The sequence below is a fragment of the Stenella coeruleoalba genome, assembly GCF_951394435.1.
Source record: "Stenella coeruleoalba genome assembly, chromosome: 7".
NCBI lineage: Eukaryota > Metazoa > Chordata > Mammalia > Artiodactyla > Delphinidae > Stenella > Stenella coeruleoalba.
In genome coordinates this window covers 105,150,660-105,171,839 of record NC_137153.1, presented here as the reverse complement: position 1 = coordinate 105,171,839, position 21,180 = coordinate 105,150,660, and the positions used below count along the sequence as shown (strand labels likewise).

General features: G+C 49.7%; 1 protein-coding gene across 4 annotated transcripts in view; it reads right to left on the bottom strand.

The window, feature by feature from the left end:
• PAPPA (pappalysin 1) overlaps positions 1-21,180 on the bottom strand; it is a gene marked incomplete at its 5' end in the record, with an annotated part of 543,378 nt that overhangs the window by 67,581 nt on the left and 454,617 nt on the right. For all 4 annotated transcript variants that reach the window (XM_079927208.1, XM_079927210.1, XM_079927209.1 and 1 more), the window contains 5 exons: positions 3,096-3,279; positions 5,518-5,686; positions 12,593-12,806; positions 14,991-15,126; positions 16,065-16,178. In XM_079927208.1, the coding sequence (XP_079783334.1) occupies positions 3,096-3,279; positions 5,518-5,686; positions 12,593-12,806; positions 14,991-15,126; positions 16,065-16,178 (817 nt within the window). The remainder of the gene's footprint in view (positions 1-3,095; positions 3,280-5,517; positions 5,687-12,592; positions 12,807-14,990; positions 15,127-16,064; positions 16,179-21,180) is intronic.

Genomic DNA, 21,180 nt, shown 5'->3' with positions numbered 1-21,180 from the left:
TTGTTTTTTTGGCCGTGTCATGCGTCATGCGGGATCTTAGTTCCCCCACCAGGGATCGAACACACGCCCCCTGCAGTGGAAGCGCGGAGTCTTAACTACTGGACCGCCAGGGAAGTCCCTAGAAAGATTTCTGTAGGATGAGCACATGCTTGCTTCAGAAGCCCCACTCCAGAATTGATATCCAGGGCACCCCACGTGGTTGAGGTGAGGCTGACGAGGTCATGGAAGTAACGTTGCAATTTTAGCCATTTAATTAAACATTTATGATTTTGATGTTATTTTTTTAAAACTTGAGAGTAGTATTTTTTCCCTCATGCATGTCTGTAGGTTTGGTCTGTGCGTTTAGTGGTCGTTTGATAAAGGACCTTGGCGGGAGTGATTCTAGGGCTGTGAGTTCGCAGGGTATTTTGTGTACACCTGGATTCTAAGGGGCAAGGGAGTTTGCGGTGCTACCTGCATTAGAGCAGTTTTAGGGCCACACTCAGCGCTTCTCCTGGGTGGTGGCTGTTTGACTGAGAACGCTAACCTCCAGGTCCTGAGAAGAGCATGGAGGATGGATCGCGTCTCCACAGCTCCCAGAACTAAGGCCTCGGTGGGACAAAGGGGTCAGGGGCCGAGAGGGTAGCCAGGGATTCTCGTAAGGGTGCCCCCTGGAGATGAGTCTTTACTAAGCGCTTTCTCGGGCCCTGGCATTTTGTACACACCATTTCTTTTAATTCTCAACATGACACTTCAACGTGGCTGCCCTTACAGCCATCTTACAAATGAGAGTACTGAGGCTCAAGGCTGTGAAATTGCTTTCCTAAGATCAAACAGCTGGGGCAGAACCAGGGGTGGAATCCCAGTCTGTCTGACAAAAGCTCACATTCTTTTTGCTTAAATCACGCTGCAGGGAAAGGAAAAACAAAGGGAGGAAAGGGAAGCCAACAAGAAATGTGGTAAAATTTTGTTTTGATCACCTCTTTATCTTCTGGCTTAAGAAGGGAGGCATCATTAACAAGCTCAAGAGAGAGGTAAGGGCTTCGCTGGTGGCGCAGTGGTTGACAGTCCGCCTGCCGATGCAGGGGACGCGGGTTCGTGCCCCGGTCCGGGAAGATCCCACATGCCGCGGAGCGGCCGGGCCCGTGAGCCATGGCCGCTGAGCCTGCGCGTCCGGAGCCTGTGCTCCGCAACGGGAGAGGCCACAACGGTGAGAAGCCCGCGTACCGCAAAAAAAAAGAGAGAGAGGTAAAAGGACCTCTGCCCAGTTTTTGCTGCCAGAAGATCCAAGCCAAAGCATCAGAACCTGGAATCTGAACATCAGATGATGCTGGGAACCAGGGTCATGGTGTGCCAGTGGGTCCTGGTGGGTCAATGTGGCCACTGGCGAGATGCTGCCCTGTGTTTTCAAGGGAAGAGCAAAGTGGGTATCAACAGCTATCAAAATGGCGGTCCTCCTGGGGCCATGTCTACATGGTAGGGTCACCCCCTCCACCAGAGTTAAGCAGAGGAGCAATGGCAGAAGGGCCTGAATCATTTTGATGAAGGATTATTATTAGCCACAATGAGGGCTGTAATAATCAATGCTAGTTTATACACCTCCCTTTCCCAAGGGCCTCTGATTGAGAGGTGAAGTGTGATTTCCTAGTCTGGAGTTATTAACAGGTCCCACTTCTGGGCAAATGGGGGCCAAGGGAAGGGCTCAGGTAACCTGAAAGACGGAGGGTTTACAGTTTCCACTGGTCTCTTCACCTCTCTCAGATCTCAATCTCTATAGCAGCTCAGATAAAATGATTTTACATTCAAATCTTCTTGGGTAAAAAAAAAATGAGGGGCCCTAAAGGACGCACCCCAGAAGTGTTTCCTGCTTTTCTTTTGGGGCAGTGTATGAGACTGCCGGGTCCTTCACTCATTTCTTAAAAGAAACATTTCTTATGGTATTACTTTCATCAATTTATCCAGCCACTTGGTCTATACACTTTATTGAGTCTTACTATGTGTGGTAATCTTTTGAAGTTCTATATTTCCTTGAAAATCTGGGGACACTATTGACTTTCTCTAATCATCAAAATGCCTGAAACTCATGAATTTGCAATATGACATCTAAGTTGAAGGGGATTTACACACCTCCCTCCAAACCCCGCCACCACTCCACAGAAGTCCACTCATTCCCACTCTAAGGAATGATGAACCCCAAGGTAGGACACCTGCTTAGTGAGATATCATTTGGGGTGTCTGATAAAGGGGCAATGTTTCCTCCGATAAACCAAGCAAAGGAGAGAGTCCTGGCACCTGTGAGAATTGAGTATAATGTCCAAATCCAATACGCAACGAGAAGCGAAGAGCGTCGTTCTGGTAACGCCGCTAACTTGCTCTGCGATTCTGTACAAGGTCCTTCCTTCCTCTCACTGGACCTCAGTTTCACCACCTTTCCAATAATCAGTTATTCCTGACTAGTTTAAAGAGCCCGTTTAATCTTGACAGTCTAGGTCACCCAGGCCAGCCTCTCACTCGTTTCCAACATAAGTTCTCTTCTCCAGTTCGCCAGACTATGTCTTACTCACCCCGATACCCCTAGCACGTTGCCCACAAGATCCCTGCAAGCACTTTCCGCCCAGAACCACTCCCCTCTGAGCCCTTCCTAAGAAGAAGCAGTGGCCTGTGGAAGAAGACAGCCCTGGGCCCCATGGTGGAGCCCCCCACTAACAGCATGATCTTGGACAAGTTCTTTCACCTCTCTGAGCCTGGATCTCCTCCTCTGTGAAAACGAGAATAGTAATAATACTTACCTCCTAGGCTTACGGGGCCCTAAACCTACGCAGTGAACTAGTCACATCAGTTCCAAATGTTACTTTCTTAGAATCTTTTCCTTCCTTCTACCCTCCTTCCCTTCCTTCTTGTCTCTTTCCTCTTTTGCAAGATTTGAAAGATCTTACAGATGCCATATGTATCCATACTCCACTCTCCCCTCAGCTGCGCAGCAAGGCAGTCTACATAAACACAACGGGCAGAAAGGAATCAGAAGCACAGATAAAACCCTGTCCGCCCCTTGGTGTTTGAGCCCCAGCTGGAGGATCTGGGAGCAACCTCCAGGCCTCCCGCAGGAAGGACGGTACCTTTCAGCTGCGCTGGGTGGCGGCACTGGAAGGAGCACGTGCTGCCGAACGTGGTGCCCTTGAGGCAGGAGAACGAGGCAGCGTACACGTGGTGCTGGTCCGGGACGCCGCAGTCCACTGGCTCACACACCACCTGCTTGTTCCACTTGCCCTCCGTGCAAGTCACCGTGACACTGGGTCCTGTCTGAAAGGCGGGGGCGGGCACAGTGAGGAACGGCAGATGGAACCCCCAAAACGTGGCGAAACCCCCTTCTCCCCCAGGCTACGGCGCAGGCTCTTGCCAGGCGCCCAGAGATCAATGTTTAGCGTTTAACTCTAGCTCCCTATCCATGATGCCAACAACTGTTTGAAGGAGGTGTTTCAGTTCCCACTTTACAGCTGCAGAAACTGAGGCTGAGAGAGACATTAAGGGATTAGCTCCAAGTTACACAGCTGGAAAAAGGATGAGACGGAATTGAGCCCAGCTCTTCACTGCTGTCTGGGGAGTCTCTCAGATCATTATTTCCATTCTGTTGCTGAGAATCTTAAGACTCAGACCTCTCGGGGCCTGACGACTTCTCTCACGAAATAGCCTCTGAAACGCGGCACAGCGGTGGGACGCTGGCTGTTGAGCTTCGTATCTTTTCTTGGCCCTGGAGGAGACTGTGTGTTTCATCCTCTACTGCTTGGCACAGAGTGGGCATCGCCAGGGGAGAATGGAGAGCTGGATTTGGTCCTTTGTGCTATGAGATCGTGGGCAGGTCCCTTTCCTCGAGTTGTCCCTTTGGCGTTGAACCCAAGGATTGCTCTAAGAGCCACTCCCTACTCTGAGATGGGATGGTTCAATAGCTGGGAGAGGGAGACGTGAAGAAGGAACGAGCCTGAGAAAATGAAAGGGTCGACAGGGATTTGACCCAAACTAGAAGATGGCAGGGCTAGGGGTGGAAGGGCGAGGCCACGCTCCAGAGCCACGGGAGGGACCGGCATCGGCTGCCAGCATGGAGGCCTCCGTTCAAGGGGGGAGCTGCCAAATCCCAGGGGATCGGGGACGCCAAACGTTGAGTTGGGATTTTAAAAGCACGGGACACTTTACCCCTCTTAAGCACACATCCAAGGGAGGAGAGGTCCCTCACTGCCCAAACCAGCTTAATTGTTTCCACAGGACTTCAGACCTTCCGTGTCTGACACACAGAAGCAGGTGTCTAAGACAAGCAATTGAGGGTCCCAGAGGTCCCACGGGGACTGTGCAAACAGGTGTTCCCAGCAACGAGGAACGTGCCCTGTGTACCTGGAGCGCGAAGTGGGAGTCCGCTGGCAGGACCCCCCAGGAGGCTGCACCTGGAATCCCCAAATCTCAGGACTTAACTAACTGCCGCTCCCCTCCCCCACCCAAGACCCCACGGCCACACCGGCCGAAGCAACGTCCTGCGACGTCTCCAGTCCACCCGCTGCCACTACCCTCATGCGGGACTCATCCCCCTTCCACACGCTCTTCTGATGACTTCCCGATGGCTCTCCCTGCGGCCAGTCTTCTGCCAGGCTCCAAGCCACACCCAGGTGGGCCGCTGGAAGGCCCTTCATCCGCCATGATCTGACCACGCCACTTCCTTCAACAGCTCCCTGCTGCCCTAAAGACGACCCTCAAACTTCTGAGCAAGCTAACAGGGCCTTGCACCGGCGCACCTTGCTTGCCCTCCAGCCCCACTGCTTGGGTGAGTTCAGTAAAAGAAACCTCTGTCTGTGGCGCGCTCCTTCTCACCAACGGGCATCCACATACCGTTCCTGCCTGTGCCTAGAGCCTGCCTCCTTCCCTCCCCACAACACGCGTCCCTCTGTCTGTCTCTCTAGCTCTCAGTTTTCATGCCGCTTCTTCCAGGGAGCTTTCCTTGACTCCCCCTGTGCTTCCACAACACCCTGCACTTCCCTTCACAGTGTTTAGCACACTGTGAGGCCATCACTCACTCATCTTCTGCTCGTGGTCACTAGTCACTAAGCTCCTTGAGAGGAGGAACTAGGTTTATCTCAGTGACCTTTTTTCTCTAGCACCTACTATAGTATCTGGTTCCCGGAGTGCAGATGTTTGAATGAATGAATGAGCACCTCATCGACAGAGGGTTCACCTCTTCTGAAAGCAGCCCATTCGACTGTAGCAGAGTTCTGACTGTGACGGTTTCAGTCCAAAATTCATGCTCAGCCCATGGTTTTCCAGATTTGCAACCTATATGGGGACTCTGGTACATGTTGTATGCTCCTCTGCACAGGAACCACTGTCTCAGAAATCCCAGATTGACTCCCTCATTCATTCAATCCACACCTATTTATTGAGCATCTACTATGAGGCAGCAGTACTTTAAGTGCTAAGGATTCAGCAGAGAGCAGGTTCCACATCCGCTCAGCCTTTCCTGGGCTGGAGAGGAGCTCTGAGCCCGGCACCTGTGCACACCTGGCTTTTGATCAGCTCATCATCCCGCTGTATCTGGAGCACGTAGCCCGTCCGGCAGCTCACAGTGCACTGGGCACCGTGGTAGCGGTCACTGCTGGAGCAGTTGAGAGAAGCGTTCTCCACAGCCAGCTTCGGGCAGTCAGCGGCCTCACATGCGAAGTGCACGCAGCTGAGGAGGAAAGAAACAAGAGGGTGAGTGGGCGCTTTCTTGCAGGACGACTGCACTCCAGCTGGAAGACAAAACCTCATGGGCTTCCTCTCCAAATCTCTGGAGGCTGAAACTGGAGACACAGAGAGTGAACAAGACTCTGGAGGCAGTGGTCAAAGTTTATCGCTAAAAGCACAAGTTATGGAAACAGACAAACCAGAGTTCAAATCCTATAGCTTGAAAACCTTGTATGTTATGAATCTTCAAACCTTGCAGAACCTCAGTTTTTCCGTCTACAAAATGGGGATCATGATGATTACGGCAAGTATTCTTTGAGTCTCTTATCTGCCAGGCACTGAGTTGAATGAAAGCCTCTTGATGTTTTATAATAGGACTCACTTCCGAGGGTCGCTGTGAGAATTAAATCAGATAGTTCAGCAAAAGGAGAGTGGAATTCCTGGCACATAAAAGCACTCAATAAATGGTAGTAGCTAATGGTATGAATAAATCTATGCTCTATTACCTAGAAGCTGTGTAACTTAGGCAAAGTACATCACCTCTCTGAGCTTCAGTGTACTCTCAAATTCGGCCAACCTATAGGTCCATGAGATTCAACTGGGGTACTGAAAGTAGAAGTCTTTTATAAACTGTAAAGTGACTTATGAATTGTTAGAAAAGTTGTGCAGAGATCACGCCATTCATCTTCAAGTCCGAGCTCCATCTAAGTTTCTACAGGAAGCGTTCTCGTGTCCCAGGCAAGCTCCCCCTGCCGCACTGGGCCCTCCTTTCTCTAAAAGCCTGGTCTCTTGCTTCATGCATTGAAAACACAGGTCCTGGGTGCCCATCACGTGCCGGAATGTGTGCTAACCCTTAAGGAAACGGAAAAAACATAAAACGCCTGTGCTTAGGTGATCTTTCCCCTCGTACTACCGTCATGCAGATGCTTAATAACATTAGTGACCATTCACTGACTGCTCACCCACCCTCACGGCAACCCTATGAGCTAAGTGTTATTCATTTTACAGTTGGAAAAATCGGGGACCGGCAAGATCAAGTTACTTGTTTAAGTTCCCATCCAGATGTGTGGCTCCAAAGTCCTTGCTGTTAACCTCACCTCACACCTGGACTAGAACTTCCCTGAGGGTAGAGATAATGCCTGTTTCACTTCAGTATACTTCGCACTGCCAATAAAAATGCCTTGCACGAAATAGCTGTTTCCTAAATAGCAAGAAACAAATGGTGGCAGTGTCTTGCAATAACTCTTAAGCACTTTGCAGACGTTGACATGTTGATTTTGAACACTGAAAGCTTCCGGGAGGCAGTTCTCTCTACCTTGCCCCTCTGACTCTGTCTAACACAGCGCCTGGCATATGGTAGGCACAGACAGCTAGGTTGCCATCCAGAGCCTCGAAGCCTTCTTTTTCCTGTTTCTATCTAGGACACAAGGAGTGGTGGGTGGTCAAACCAACTTAAGAAGAAATTCCCAACTTTTTTCTTGGTGCCAGTTTCCAGGATACCCCAGAGGATTTTACAGCAACGTGGTTACTCAGCCCCACTCTCTATCCCCTGCTCAAAAGTATGGTAAGAATTAAAGTGGGATAAGTGGGGTGGGCGGTGCGGGGGCGGGTGTGAGGCGCTAACATCTCTAAAACTTATCACAAACAAATTCACTTTTAAAATACCCAGACAAGGGCAAGCCTTAGCTTCAGGTCTCAGACCCGCACCGACATGAGCTCTGCAGTCTCCACATACCGCCTCCCCTTTCAGAAATGCAGGGTGAGTGGGATTAAGTGACACTCGCTGAGCTGTTCTGATTCTCCGCCCTTTCTCCTGCCCCTGACAGCCTCTGCGGGGCTCCATGTGGAGACTGTAGCTGTGGAGTCAACGCAGGGTCTTTGACACCAAACAATGCATCTGTTCACGTTGTGTAAGCGCTGGGGGAAAGAGCCACATGGTTCCAATTTAAATAGATTTACTCTGTAAGCTACCAGCTTCCAAGCCAGTCTTCTGACCTTTACCGTACAGTTTGGCCGTTCTCGCCCTGCACTCCCAGGAGGTCCCTGGGCTCCCATCTGATGACCACCAGGGGGGCTCTGGGAACTCTTTTTGAAAGACAATGGCTCTGGGCTTCTCTGGGCTAGGGGCCATTAGGGTAAAAACAGCACCCTCCCTCCTTCTGTGCTTATTAGGTTCTTCTCTGTAGGAAAAGGATAAACTGGAAAACGTGGTTTCCTAGAATGGAAAGAACCTAGGGCTTAGCAAGTGGGCAAATTGGGGAGCCCCAGCTCTGCCATTTATCAGTTGTTTGATCTTGGAAAGTTATGTAATGCCCTGAGCCTCAGTTTCCTCCTCTGTCAAGTGGAGGTGATAAAATGATCCACCTCTCAAGACTGTCAAAACCAGGGGACATGTCAGCCACTGGCTCGTCCATTCAACACACTTGCCTGGGGCTCTCGCTGCGCAGCAGATACTGTTCTAGACGCTCGGGCTACCGTGGAAGAGTCCTGTCACCGTGTGTATTTGAGGAGGGAGTACATGTGCCCAAAAAAAGTAATCGATAAGTTTGTTTTAGATAGTGATGCATACCGTAAGGGCACTAAACCCAGGTGACATTATAGAGGGTGACTGTTAGGGGAGGGGTGGGCAGGACACCACGCACACAGAGGTCAGGGGAAGCCTCCTCGGGGACACCTGAACTAAGACCTGGATGAGACGAAGGATTAGCTATACAAAGGTTTGGGGCAGAAGGAATTCCAGGCAGAGTGAAGGGCACGTGCAAAGGTCCAGCACAGGTTGGAGCTCAGCGTGTTTGCAGAGCTGAAAGGTCAAGGCATGAGAAATGCTGTAGCAACTATGACGCTCCGTGAGAAGGCGGTCTCTCTCCTCTGGCTCTCTCTGCTATGAAGGAAAACATTCACTGGTCACATGAGTTACCTGACCAAACAGGTCTATGCTCTAATGGGGAGGTCAATGCTTTGGGTCAATGAGACCAGTTTTCTTCATTACAGGACTTCTCAGAACCTTGAACGTTCTACTGCACATGGTGGGTTTTCAGGAGGGACTCGTGTGCGCAGCATTTTCCAAGCTCTGATAACCTTTCTTCGTGGCATGTTTCTTAGGACGAGTGTCCTCCAGACACACCTTAGGGAATGTGGAGTCCCTGCTTTTTCAGCACATTTGTCTAAACCTGGCCTACAGGAACAAGAAGGAAAGGGGAAAAGGAAGGAATAGTAACAGGTATCGGCAGCTGTGTTTTACCTTCATTATCTTCTCCGCGTCCTCACCATAACTCCATGAGGTAGTATTATTGTTCCCGTTTTTGAGAAGAAGAGATTAAGACTAAGCGAGTTTAAATTGCTTGTCCAAAGGCACTCGGCATGGACAGGATTGCAGCTCGAATCTGCCTGTCTCTCCCTAAGTCCCTGCTCTTCCCTTTGCCGTCCCGTTCGTTAGTTGGAAAGGGTTGTGTGAACACATTGTCCAAAAATGATAAACATTACCCCAACTGCCCCTCCCAAATAACTCCCTGACACAGCTCTGTCATTTCTGAAACACAAAAACAAAAATCAAAACAAGGAAAACAAAACAAAACAAAAGGCTCTGCCTTCATTAAAAAAAAAAGTGGGGGGAGGATTTCATACCAGTGACGGGCTGTCAATAAAAATAACAAAAGAAGGGGAAAAAAGACGACCTTCCTCAGAAGGGAGGAAAGTGGCTGAGGCCAGTGGGGGAAGGGACACAGGTAAATCTTACCAAAAAAATGCTCACAACCTGGGTGAAGGTGGAAACACCCCCTCTCCCCATGCAGAGATAATCAGATACTTATGAATTTTCTTTTCTTCTTATACCTATTTAATTCATTTACTTAGAGACTCAAGTTCCATGTAGAGGTAGGTCCTTAAGTGATCCCACAGTCAGTCCTCCAACTGCTGCCCCCGCGGTCCACTGAAAGGGCCCCCGGTCGTGCATAACGGGGACAGAGAAGGCCAGGGGTTAAAGGGCTGGTGAGGGCTCCTCTCCTGGCTCTGTCCCCTGACCCACGGCTTAACTTCTGTGCCTGTTTAGCTGCAGTCATGCCATGGGCTGTGGAGGTAATAACACGCAGACTGTTTAGAAATCATTCTGAGCTGCTCAGATGGGGACAGCCAGAAGGACAGCGCGCAACACCGGAAAACGAGGGGAAAGCTGCTCGTGGTACACCAGCTTTGGGACCGCTAGAGTAGCGAGGCTGAGAGAATGATCAAGATGAGACTCGTTTTCCTGCCCAGTAACGAGGCTCCCGCGGGAAGGGACCTGAAAAGGCTCTTCTACCGCGAGCTGGTGATGTGGTGGGGGCAGCCCTGGGAGGCGAGGTCGGCAGCTGCGGGTCCGGCTGACCATCTGAATGGCCAGGTGAGCTGAGAGGGGTGTGGCCAGTGGGAGGCCACCTGCCGGCCAGAGCGGGACCCAGGGCCTGGTGTTTCCAAATCCTCTGATGTGCTTAAGAGGAGGAAGAACTGTGGGCTTTAATACTTACTCTTCTGATAGTTAAATGCTACAAGTAATTAAAGAAGAGGCCGAATGAGGGCCAAACAAACACAAGTTGTTTGTGGCCTAGTCTGGCCTCCGGGACACAGCTCTTTTGACACCTCTGATGAGAAGGGAAGAGCTTTGACCTGCAAGTCCTGCGAACTGGATTCCAGTGCCACTGGGTTCTGCATCCTAACCCACTGGGCGACGCTGGGAAACACCTCCCCCACCTGGACCTTCGGTTTCCCATCCTCAAATGGGGACGCAGAACCAAAGAATCTCTTCCAGCCTTGCAGCCTTCAGGGATCAGGTTAGCGTCAGCACAAAACAATATACGTAATATATAATTTCAGAGCCCCTTGGAATGAGAACACATAGACTTTGATAATCCCAAGACGGCTGCATCTCCATCACTTAACTCCATCTCACTGACTAAACGCTCATCCGTGAGCAGCCATGAAAACTCCTTTTCTCTCCTGGACGTGCCTGGTCCTGGTGGGCGGAGTGTGGCTCTTTGGGGCAGACAAAGTGGGACTGTACCTCCCATTGCCCGGATGGCCGTGACTCGCTCCCTCTGTCCATACCTCACGGGACAGGGGTGACCGTGAAGCCAGTGTGGGTCCCTTCCTCTTCCCTCTCATCCCTCCTAGTTCTTGAGAATCACAGACCGTTCAAACTGAAAGGAACCACAGAGAACACGGACCCATCGCCATCGTTATTTCACACGCGGGGAGACTGAAGCCCAGAAAGGAGGAGGGCCTGGAACGTTGTGCCCCAGTTCAGTGCTTTTCCACAGCAGAGCAAAGAACTCAGCACATACTCATCGACGGACTTGCTTCCAAGGTTAGACACTTCTTACTGTTTACTTCGGGCACGGGAACTGCTAATTAAGGATTCAAAGAAGCCAGTGCTGGGCTCAGTGAACTCGGGGATGGTCTTGGTGACTGGCTAAGGGTGAGAAAGCATTGCAGAGAAGGTCTGATGGATTTGCATTTTCCGTCGACACTGTTTCCCTGGGTTCTGAGAATTAACTTACTTTTACAGCCTGGCAAGCCAGGGATGAAAAAGCCCTCTCAGGGTGAAATACAACGAGTGATATTTAAGGAGCTCTTTTGCCTCCGAAGGATTGCCACAGACTTTGCACAACGGAAGCTAGAGACAGTGGGTGCGAAACAATGTGGGTTTTGCAACCACCTTTTGTGTCCTCTGTGGTAGCAGGGGCGTGGGAAAGGCTGGGGTCCCCCTCCCCACTCCTCTTTCCTCTCCTGCTCCCAGGTATACAGGTCAGGGCTGAATTGCCTTTCAGAGGGCCTCGCTCGGGGGCAGACCACAGAGACCCCAACTCTTTAAAACAAATGTCAGAGATGATGTGGGACCCTGAACCAATCCTTCTGCTTGTGAAAACCCGGAGGGTAACATGGAAGTTTGGACACTGTGGATGTACCAGATGAGCTCCGAGGCTTCTCCCAGCTCAAATCTAAGAACTTTATGCAGAATTCTGTGCAGAAAAGCACCACCATCACATCAGAAAGTGGTGATAAATATCCTCTATCAGTACATTATCTTTGCACGGTGCTTAATAGTTTGTAAGAGCACTTTTGCCTGCGGTGCACCATTTAATCCTTACGACCACCCTATGGGGTAGAGATTATTACCCGTTTTTATTCCAAAACAGACAACTGAGACTCAGAGAAGCGAAGTGCCTTGTCCAAGGACACAGTCATGAAGGGGCGGATTCAAACCTAGGCAAGAGTATCATTAAAGCTCATACTCTTTCTAGGAAACAGCATCCTCTCTTAGCTCCAAACCAGGTGCATTAACAGATGCCAGATCAAAGGTACTGATGCAGCAACGTCATGCGGTTAAAAGACAGACACCGAGACCACCGGGAGAATGTCTCAGGAGCTAGGTGTGGGGAAGACACAGAGGTTTACCCAACCCTGAAATATACAGTACAGTGGGATGAAGCAAATAGTAGCCCCCCAGCATCCCCCTAAATTCAGGAGGGTTATGACTCTTGCCTGTGCTACTGCGGAAACAGAACATTCCAGTATTTCAGAGCTGAAAGAGAGCTAAACCACCTCTCCTCTCTTCATTCCAACGAGGATGCTGAGGCCCAGAGAGGGAAAGTGATGTTCCCAGGGTCATCCTGCAGGCCGCCGCCAGCTCTGGGACTGCGAGCCAGGTGAAGGAGGTCTTCCTTCCACAACATGTTCCTGCTGCCCTCCCGCACCCCTGGAATTCAGAGACGTGTGGGCCTCCCGAGCCCAAAGGCAGAGTTGACCAGAGGCCAGAGGATAGGGAAGGGAGCAACACACAGACTTTTTACTGCAACACATATGGCTGCCCGGCTCCAGAACCCCTTCTTCTCCACTTGGCTACAACACGGCCAGGGCGAGCCGACCCAGGGTGCCTTACCTCTGCTCGGCAGAGCTGTAGGTCTCCCCTCTCTGGCAGCTGCTCAGGGTGACGGGGTCAAAGTTGTCGAAGGAACGGAGGGCCACCCCCGAGATGGCGACCAAGGGTGAACTGAAGCTCACACGTACTGCCTGGCTGTGGTAGAAGGGCTGGCTGAGGTCGTGGACCACAGGGATAATCAGGGGATTGTTCCTGCAGCTCAGAACATGCAGGCCTGTCAGGGGAAACAGAGGGCCGAGGGGCCAGGCTCATTACTCACGGCCAGTCACGCCCTCCCCAACGGGCCCTTCCCGAAGCCCCCAGACCCTTTCATGTCACTGCACAAAAGCACCATTGGGTGGCCAGTGGGGATTTTGAGTTTGATTGAAAGTTTCTTTGTCTGCCTTTTTCTCTTGGTTCCAAATCTTTCCAATCCCCTTGCCTCACTGCCCCCTAAGCTTTCGCTTCACCTAGGGCTCACAGCCCCTCCCCCTCCCCCAAATGGCCACCCCTTGGCCAAGCACCACTGGCCCTCACTTCCCTCCCACATTGCATGAGGGCTTGCTGGTCTGAGTTGCTAGTTTTCAGGCTGCCTTCCCGGTCTGTCATATAAATGATGGAAATAATTCACAGAAATAAGTCATTCCCAGCGTAAAAAGCCTACTCTCATTTTTAATCTAGGAATCTGGGAGCAGCTCTTGTGAGGTAAGGACCTCTGTACCCACTCTGCAAAGAGGAGACAGAGAATCATGACCAGGAGGTGGCTTTCCAGAGGGAAACAGAAAAGCAAGCCATAAAAAGTCCAAGGAAAGTCCAAACTTGCTTCACTCAGAAGCTCTCAGTTCTTTCTAGAAGTCCCCGGGCTTCAAAAAGGAAGTGGGGGGCTTCCCTGATGGCGCAGTGGTTGAGAGTCCGCCTGCTGATGCAGGGGACATGGGTTCACGCCCCGGTCCGGGAAGATCCCACACGCCGCGGAGCGGCTGGGCCCGTGAGCCATGGCCGCTGAGCCTGCGCGTCCGGAGCCTGTGCTCCACAACGGGAGAGGCCACAGCAGTGAGAGGCCCGCGTACCGCAAAAAAAAAAAAAGAAAAAAAAGAAGGGAGGAGGGAGAGGGACGGGAGAAAAGGTACATCAGAAGGGGAGGGAAGGGAATGATGGGGTGGGTTGGAGTTCGGTAAAACTGAAGCTGGCTCTGGTGCTTGATGGACATCGGCTCCATTTGTGGCTTAGCCATTTCTTTACTATGTGAATCCACCAAAGCCCTAACACTCACTCAGCGCCTGCATCGAAAGAATGGGATGATCCTAGCCATGTCCCGGGAGGCCTGCAGGTCCCCTTCTGTGGTCTACTGTCTTAGAGCTGCAGAGCCTCTGCAAGGGGTGCCAGGAAGCTGAGGACACGGGACAGGAGACCCAGTGGGGAGGGACATGTGGACACCCCAGGCATCAGCTAGCAGGGTCTAAGGACCTTCGCTGGAACCTGACTCTTCCCCACTCCTCTGTAAGTCTCTCCGCAGAGCCCTTTGTGATGCCAGGACCGCTATGAAAATGTTTGTTTCTCACTTAGGGACATTTCCCAGGAATCCAGAGAAATCCAGCAGGGTTTTCTTCTTCTTCCTTATGAACGTGTCCCCCTTGCCTTGAAAACTAACCAAATAAGTAAACATAACAACAAAACAAACCCCCTCCTCCTGCCTTGGCTCCTGCTTGACCCCGAAGTGACCCCGCGCATGCTTGGTTCCTGCGGGTCTTTGAAGCGAGCTCCCTGTGGAATGGTGCGGGCAGCTTTGAAGCCTGGACCTCAGCACTGGCTTGGAATTCCAAACTCCTGGCCTGGCTGCCCAGAGGTAGATGGGGCAGGGTGTCTGGGAAGTGTGGGAGGGGGCGATGGGACTTCCTGAGCGCTGGGTGTTGTGCTCTGCACGGGTCACAACATCTCAAGTAATGGCTCGTTTACTGTCACGGACACCACGGCTATAGGGTGAAGCACAGCAGGCGATGATTCTGAAAGCCTGGCTCCCCGGCTCTCCTGCTGGCTCCTCCCACGTGACCCGGGCCTCTCGATGCCTCTCTTTGGGTCTCGGGTGATGACACACATAATGGGAAAGAACCTTTACTCAGTCTCCTTCCCAGGGTCTTTTGAGGATCTCATGGGATGCCTGAGGGTAAAGGCGTTGGGTAGAAGGGAGCTATTGAAAGAAGGACTTTGACGTGAACCCCTTATGCCCACACCTGTCAGATTCGGGCTTCTCTGGACACACAAACACATCCTGATTTGAAGGCAACCAGAATGGCAAATAGAGAAGCAAGAGAGAGGAAAGGGGAGGAAAGCGCTCACCCCCAGCCGGTGCTTACAACCACGCGCAGGCGCGTGCAGAAGCAGGTCCCGAGAGCACGCCGCGCCCGAGGGCAACGCTCACCTAGATCGTGGCTCTGGTCTTTGGTGTCAAGCAGCTGGACGCTGATGGTTTCCTGCTTTTGATCCCCATAATAGGTCCCATCGGTCACCAGGTGGACAATGACAGCCGCGGCCACCATTGGCTGAGAAAAGTACGCCTGAAATGCAGAGGACACAGGAGACTCACTCAGGCAGCCAGGCGTGCGGCGCGGAGGCAGCCATGGGGCGGGGCTTTGAAGGAGACTCTTCCATTTCAGGAGCTGGACTACTTATCACGGTCCCGTGGTGGGAACAGGTGGGCAGTGAAACCTCAGCGTGAAGAGCACAGGCTCCGAGGTCAGAGATTGTTCTAACGTAGGTTCTGCTCTTTCCAAGCTGTGTGATGTCCACCGGGGGCTGTGCTGCTCTGGGCCCAAGTTCCCTCACCTCCAAGTGATGGATACGTAAATAGCTACATCACAGGATGGCTGGGAGGCTCCAACTGATAACAAGGGGTCTGGCATACATTAAAACCACGCAAAATGGTACTTATTATTATTCATCACTTCTCCACGCTAACCTCTGTACTACGCGCCGAGGAGACAAAGGTAAATAAGAGATATGCTCTTGCATTTCTGTGGACGGTGGAGCTCAATGTAGGTCAGTAACACACAGATCAAAACTTGAAACAATCACAATCCTCAGTCAGGAAGATGGGCCCATAGACAGCTTCGGAATACCACGGCACTTGACGAGAGCCATCCAACAGACGGCCACGCGTGGAGGACCAGAAGGGAAGGGACAGTCCCTTCTCCCTGTGGGGGTCAGCGAAAACTTCAAGGAGAAGGCAGTTTAAAAGGCCTTGAACAATGACGGTCTTCCAGGCAGATAAATGGTATCTAAACTCTTGGCCAAAATAAGACTGACTGAAGGCATCCCATGAGCAACTAAGGGATTCCATTCCAGGAAGCATCCCGCTGCTGAGTGTTTTCTTCTCTGTCCTTACAATTAACACCCTCAGTGGGTAGACAAAACCACCTTGAGAAAGGGTCACAGGAGGCAGTGCCTCCTGGGGGCCACTGCTGGAGAATCTAAGGCTCTCAAAGCTTTGACTTACCCGGAGCCAGAAAGTGGTCTGAGCCAGCTGGGAGTACGGGTAGCTGATGGTGCAAGGGTACCAGGCATGCTGGGAAATGCCTTCACTGAGATCTATCACCTTGGTTCGACACACCTGGAAAAAGATAAAGGGAAACAAATGTTTTAGAGGGTCTCAGAGGTTGAGTTAAATTCAATGCGACAAAACTTTACTATCCACCTATGTTGTTCTTGACACTGCAGGAAGAAATAGGGGTGAACTGACAAGAGTCTATTCCAGGAGCCCACATTCTAACGTAGAAGAGAAAATCTTCAATGTTATTAAGGAAAGGACAGATAACACGTTTTGGTGGTAGAGACGTCAGAGACATTCTCGTGGGGACGAGTCCTGGAAGAGTTGACATTTGAGTTGGGTCTGGAAGAATAGGGTAGCTACGAAAGGAACGGCATTGCACATGCAGGGAACAGAAGAAAGGGCTCAGAGGAAAGCAGAAGCCCAAGTGACAAGCTGCCTGGTATAACAGAGCTTGGGGAAAGTGGCATCAAAGGCAGGCCTGGGGGGCTTGGATCTCACAGGCTCTTGAATACCAAGCAGACCACTTTAGAGCAAATCCGTAAATTGTGCTCAGAGCTACATTAATGACAGAACAAAGACTATGACAATGCGAGCATTTGCTTTCCCCAAAGAAAATCAGCTCTACCATTTGTATAGATTTGCACACACACACACACACACACACACACACACACGTTCATTCTCAATGACAGATATAGCAAATGGTATTAAAAGAAACATGAAGCATGTATAGACAAGTAGTATTGTTCAAACTGAGGAGTATCCTGTGTATCCAAATGTCATTTCATTCCATTGGTTCATTCATTCATTCCAATAACATTTATTGAGTAACTGCTATTTGCCGAGCACTATGGGACAAGACGGCAGACGGGTCAGATGCTACGGAGCTTAGAGTGACAGTGTGTACCGACATTCATCAAGTAATCACATATGCATACATTACTATAAATTGTAGACTAGGAAAGAGCTAGGATGGAAAAGGAGAGGAATAGCCGAGATGTTCTTGAGATTGGTCAGACTTTTTGCAGAAGGTCATCCCACATTAGAGCTTTTCCTCGGACCTCTAATGAGGCTCCTCTGTCCAATCTTCCCCAGGAATTTGGGCCTGTCATTCCATTCCACACCTGCGGGTCTCAGGCTACGGACCTAAAAAGTAAGGCCAACCTAAAGAACTCTAAGGTCTTATAAGCTATGAAGAAAAGTGAGATAATCTAATCTCAATCATGTAAAACAAACGTACACATGTAAAACAAACAAAAAGAAAGCGAAGGGCTTCCCTGGTGGTGCAGTGGTTGAGAGTCCGGCTGCCGATGCAGGGGACGCGGGTTCGTGCCCCGGTCCGGGAGGATCCCACATGCCACGGAGCGGCTGGACCCGTGAGCCATGGCCGCTGAGACTGCGTGTCCGGAGCCTGTGCTCCGCAATGGGAGAGGCCACAACAGTGAGAGGCCCGCGTACCGCAAAAAGAAGAAAGGGAAAAATATATATATATACAAAGGTCAAGACTATGCATTCCATATCCATTGCAGCCATGTCTATAGTAGCAAAAGATTAGGGAGAGCTTATATGTTCACCTGTTCAAGAAGGGATAAATAAAATATGATATATTCACATGATAGGATTCTGTAAGCAAAAGAACATTAAGAGGACTGAATGGGATTCAAATGTAGCGATGATCCTAACAATATTTAACACCTGGTTCAGTAGGGACCCTGGCCAAGCCAAATGGAAGCCCTATTTGTGAGTTCATAGATCTCAACATGGGGAGATTGCAAAGGCATAACACTGAGTGACTAAAAAAGAACAAGGTGTAAGTGCATTATGACGCTATTTATAAAAATCACGCAAAGCAAGACTATACCCGGGGATTCATATACATGAGTGTAGGAGAATTAAAAATAGCATGGGAAAGTTACACATCAGGTTCACTTATCAAAGTCAAGCTGAAACACATGGCTGCACTGTAATCCACAACTGCAAGATGCAATGCTTCTTTTTAAAATAAACTTTCTGTTTTGGAGTAATTTTATATTTACAGGAAACTCGCAAAGGTAATACCAAGAGTTCCATATATGCTTTACCCCATTTCCCTTAAAGTTAACATCTTCAGTTTATTCTTGAAATCTCAAATAGCAGAAGAAAAGTTTTTTGTCACCTGGGAAGTTCTGCAATGGTGAGCTGGATTAGAGACTTGGCTCTGGTTCAAACGCCCTCACAATCTGATGTGTGACTGTGGACGAGTTATCTCCGCTCTGTGGACCTCGGTTTACCTTTCACATCTGAACGTTGGATCGGGTCATAGGTTTTCAAGGGGTTGCCTATGGATTCCTAGTCTGAGGGTCAGGATGTGAGAAGAGGTACTTAGCTTCTGCTCCACTGTTTCAACCAGAGTATCTTCACTCAACTGTTTTCTATATCAAGCTGCCTTGTAATGTTTCATGGGAGCTTCACCGCTTTAAAAACATTGAAAAGTACTGAACCTTGTTCATCGCCAAAGTTTCGCTCCCCCCTCCCCAAGGTGTCAGTGGGTCCTGGGAATACAGTATTAGTTTCCTGAACGTCACAGGTAACGTCCTAAGGAGAGGAGAAGTGCCAAGGATCAGCCATCTCACTGGCCAGGAATTAGGTGTCGGCTTCGGTTACTCACATCTCTAGAAGCCTGATACCGAGAAGACTATGGGTAAAACAAGCCACTTTAATGGGCTGGAAGACGTTTTTCAAGTTTATTTATTTTTTCTCGAAAACAACTGAGACTGAGCTCATGCGGCTCTGCCAGTGGATTGTGTTACATTTTTACAACAGTGCGAGACTTCGCATAAACTATCTGTGGCATTTGAAATCCAGGCCAGCAATTTGACATGTATCATTTTGGAATTCCTTCCCCTTGTGTTCTTAGCTGCCTGTCCCCCAGCAGAGAGTGGTGGAGCACATCTCTGCAGTGCTAGGGCAGGGGGCTTATCTCTCCATCTACAGCAGTCACAGTCAGAGAAGTCTCGGACTTGAACAAAGCCCTCTCGCTACTTAAACCTGGTTTCCTCTTATCTTGTCAGCTCCATCAGCACCAGACAGGACTTCAGAGGAACGTGCTGCTGTTATTTTATTCTCCTGGGTTCCTATTTAGTTTTGTGTTTGTTTCAGGCTGGCTGCGATCCTGACCAGGGACAGTCAAAGTAGATCAGAGAGGAACAAACAAATCCAGCTGAACCTTTGCCCAAAGCCCCAGCTGATCTTAAAACCATCTGTGTTCCTGGGGAGGTGCGGGGAGGCTGCAAACACTCACAAGCCCCCAGCTTTTACAGACCTTGCATGAATTTGCTCATTCAGCAGCCATTTATGGAAGACCTATGGCACACCAGGCTCTCCCTGAGAGGAAAAGAGCCTTGCCTTTGGCCAAAAGGATGGTCACACACCTAAGCGTGATCCCCAGGTACCTGATTCTGTGGGGATGCCCTGCTTTCATCCACCCACTTTTTTGCACCTTCTAAAAAAGCAAATCCAATTCCATAAAATATTACTGAGCAGTGTAGACTTTACTGAACATTTTGTGGGCGAACGAGGAGAGTTACATCGCACACCCCACGTGGACTCAAGCTCTCACACCATCACCCCAAGTTCCTCCTCACTCACCATCACCTTCGCCCAGTTTCTTCAGTGACCTTTCCAAGCTCTCCCACTCCTTCTCCCTTCCTAATCTGCACCTCTCTCAAATCCCAGGCAGAGCCATTCTGTTCTCCCTCCCATTCTCTGACACACAAATCCTTCACATGATGCCAAGGGCTATACCTTGCCGCCCCCAGCCCCAGAGATGTCAGGGGGGTGATAAGAGTAACATTTTTAGCCTCTCTGTCATGCTGCTATGAACAAGATCCGCTCCTTCCCTATACATCACTCACTGGTTTGTGGAATACATCACGGAGGCTCTAGAAACATATTGGCAGCCTCTAGGCTTCAGGTTCTTCTAGAAAGATAAGGAGGGGGTCTCCTCTAGCTGAAACTGATCTTTCTGCACTGCCCACTCCCATGTTCATTGCAGCATCAGTCACAATAGCCAAGATGTGGGAACAACCTAAATGTCATCAACAGATAAATGGATAAACTAAATTTGGTGTTTGCATGCAATGGAATATTATTAAGCCTTTAAAAAGAAGGAAATCCTGCCATATATGACTACATAGATGAATCCTGAGGTTATCCTGCTAAGTGCAACAAGGCAGTCACAAAAGGACAAATACGGCATGATTCCACTTACATGAGGTATCTAAAATAGTCAAACCCACTGAATCAAACAGTGGAATGGTAGCTGCCAGGGGCTGTGGGGAGAGGAAAAAAAGGAGTTGCTAATCAACGTATAAATCAACAAAACGTTTCAGTTAAGCAAGATGATTAAATTTTAAAGATCTGCTGTACAACATTGTACCTATAGTCAATAATATTGTATTGTACGCATAAAAACTTAAGAGGGTAGATTTCTTTTAAAGTGTTCTCATCACAGTAAAATGAAATAAAACAAATATTGTTTTGAATGACTAAGATATTGCTATTTACTGAATTACTGAATACATTAATAAATAAATGATCCAGTGAAGGGGCAAAAAGAGAAATTCATATAATATTGCTAGGCAAAGAGCAGATGTGGTTGGGCTTGCAAGCACCCTCACTCAGGTCTTTTCAGGGTTGGAGGAGGAATTACCCAGCATCTTCTTGATTACTTCATGGACAGAGAACTCACTTCCATTTACAAAGAGCCCAGTTCACCTTTGGACAGATTCTTCCCAACAGCCAGGGGAATGTGTCTGGCTGCACTTTCTCGTCCTCTTTTCTCTAAGCAGCAACACTTACACGCTTCCTTATTTTAGAGTTTTAGATTTAGAAGGACTTAAATAGGTCATCTGCTGAGACCATTCCCTTTTCAGTGGTCAAGGGAGGGCAAGTGTCTTGCACAATATAAGACAGCAAGTAAGTGGCAAAATTAATATGAAAGTACAAATTTTTCTGGTTCCCAGAACTGATGCCCTGCGCTCACCTATGTTCTGCACCCTCTATATCCTACCTTTGTTGTGCA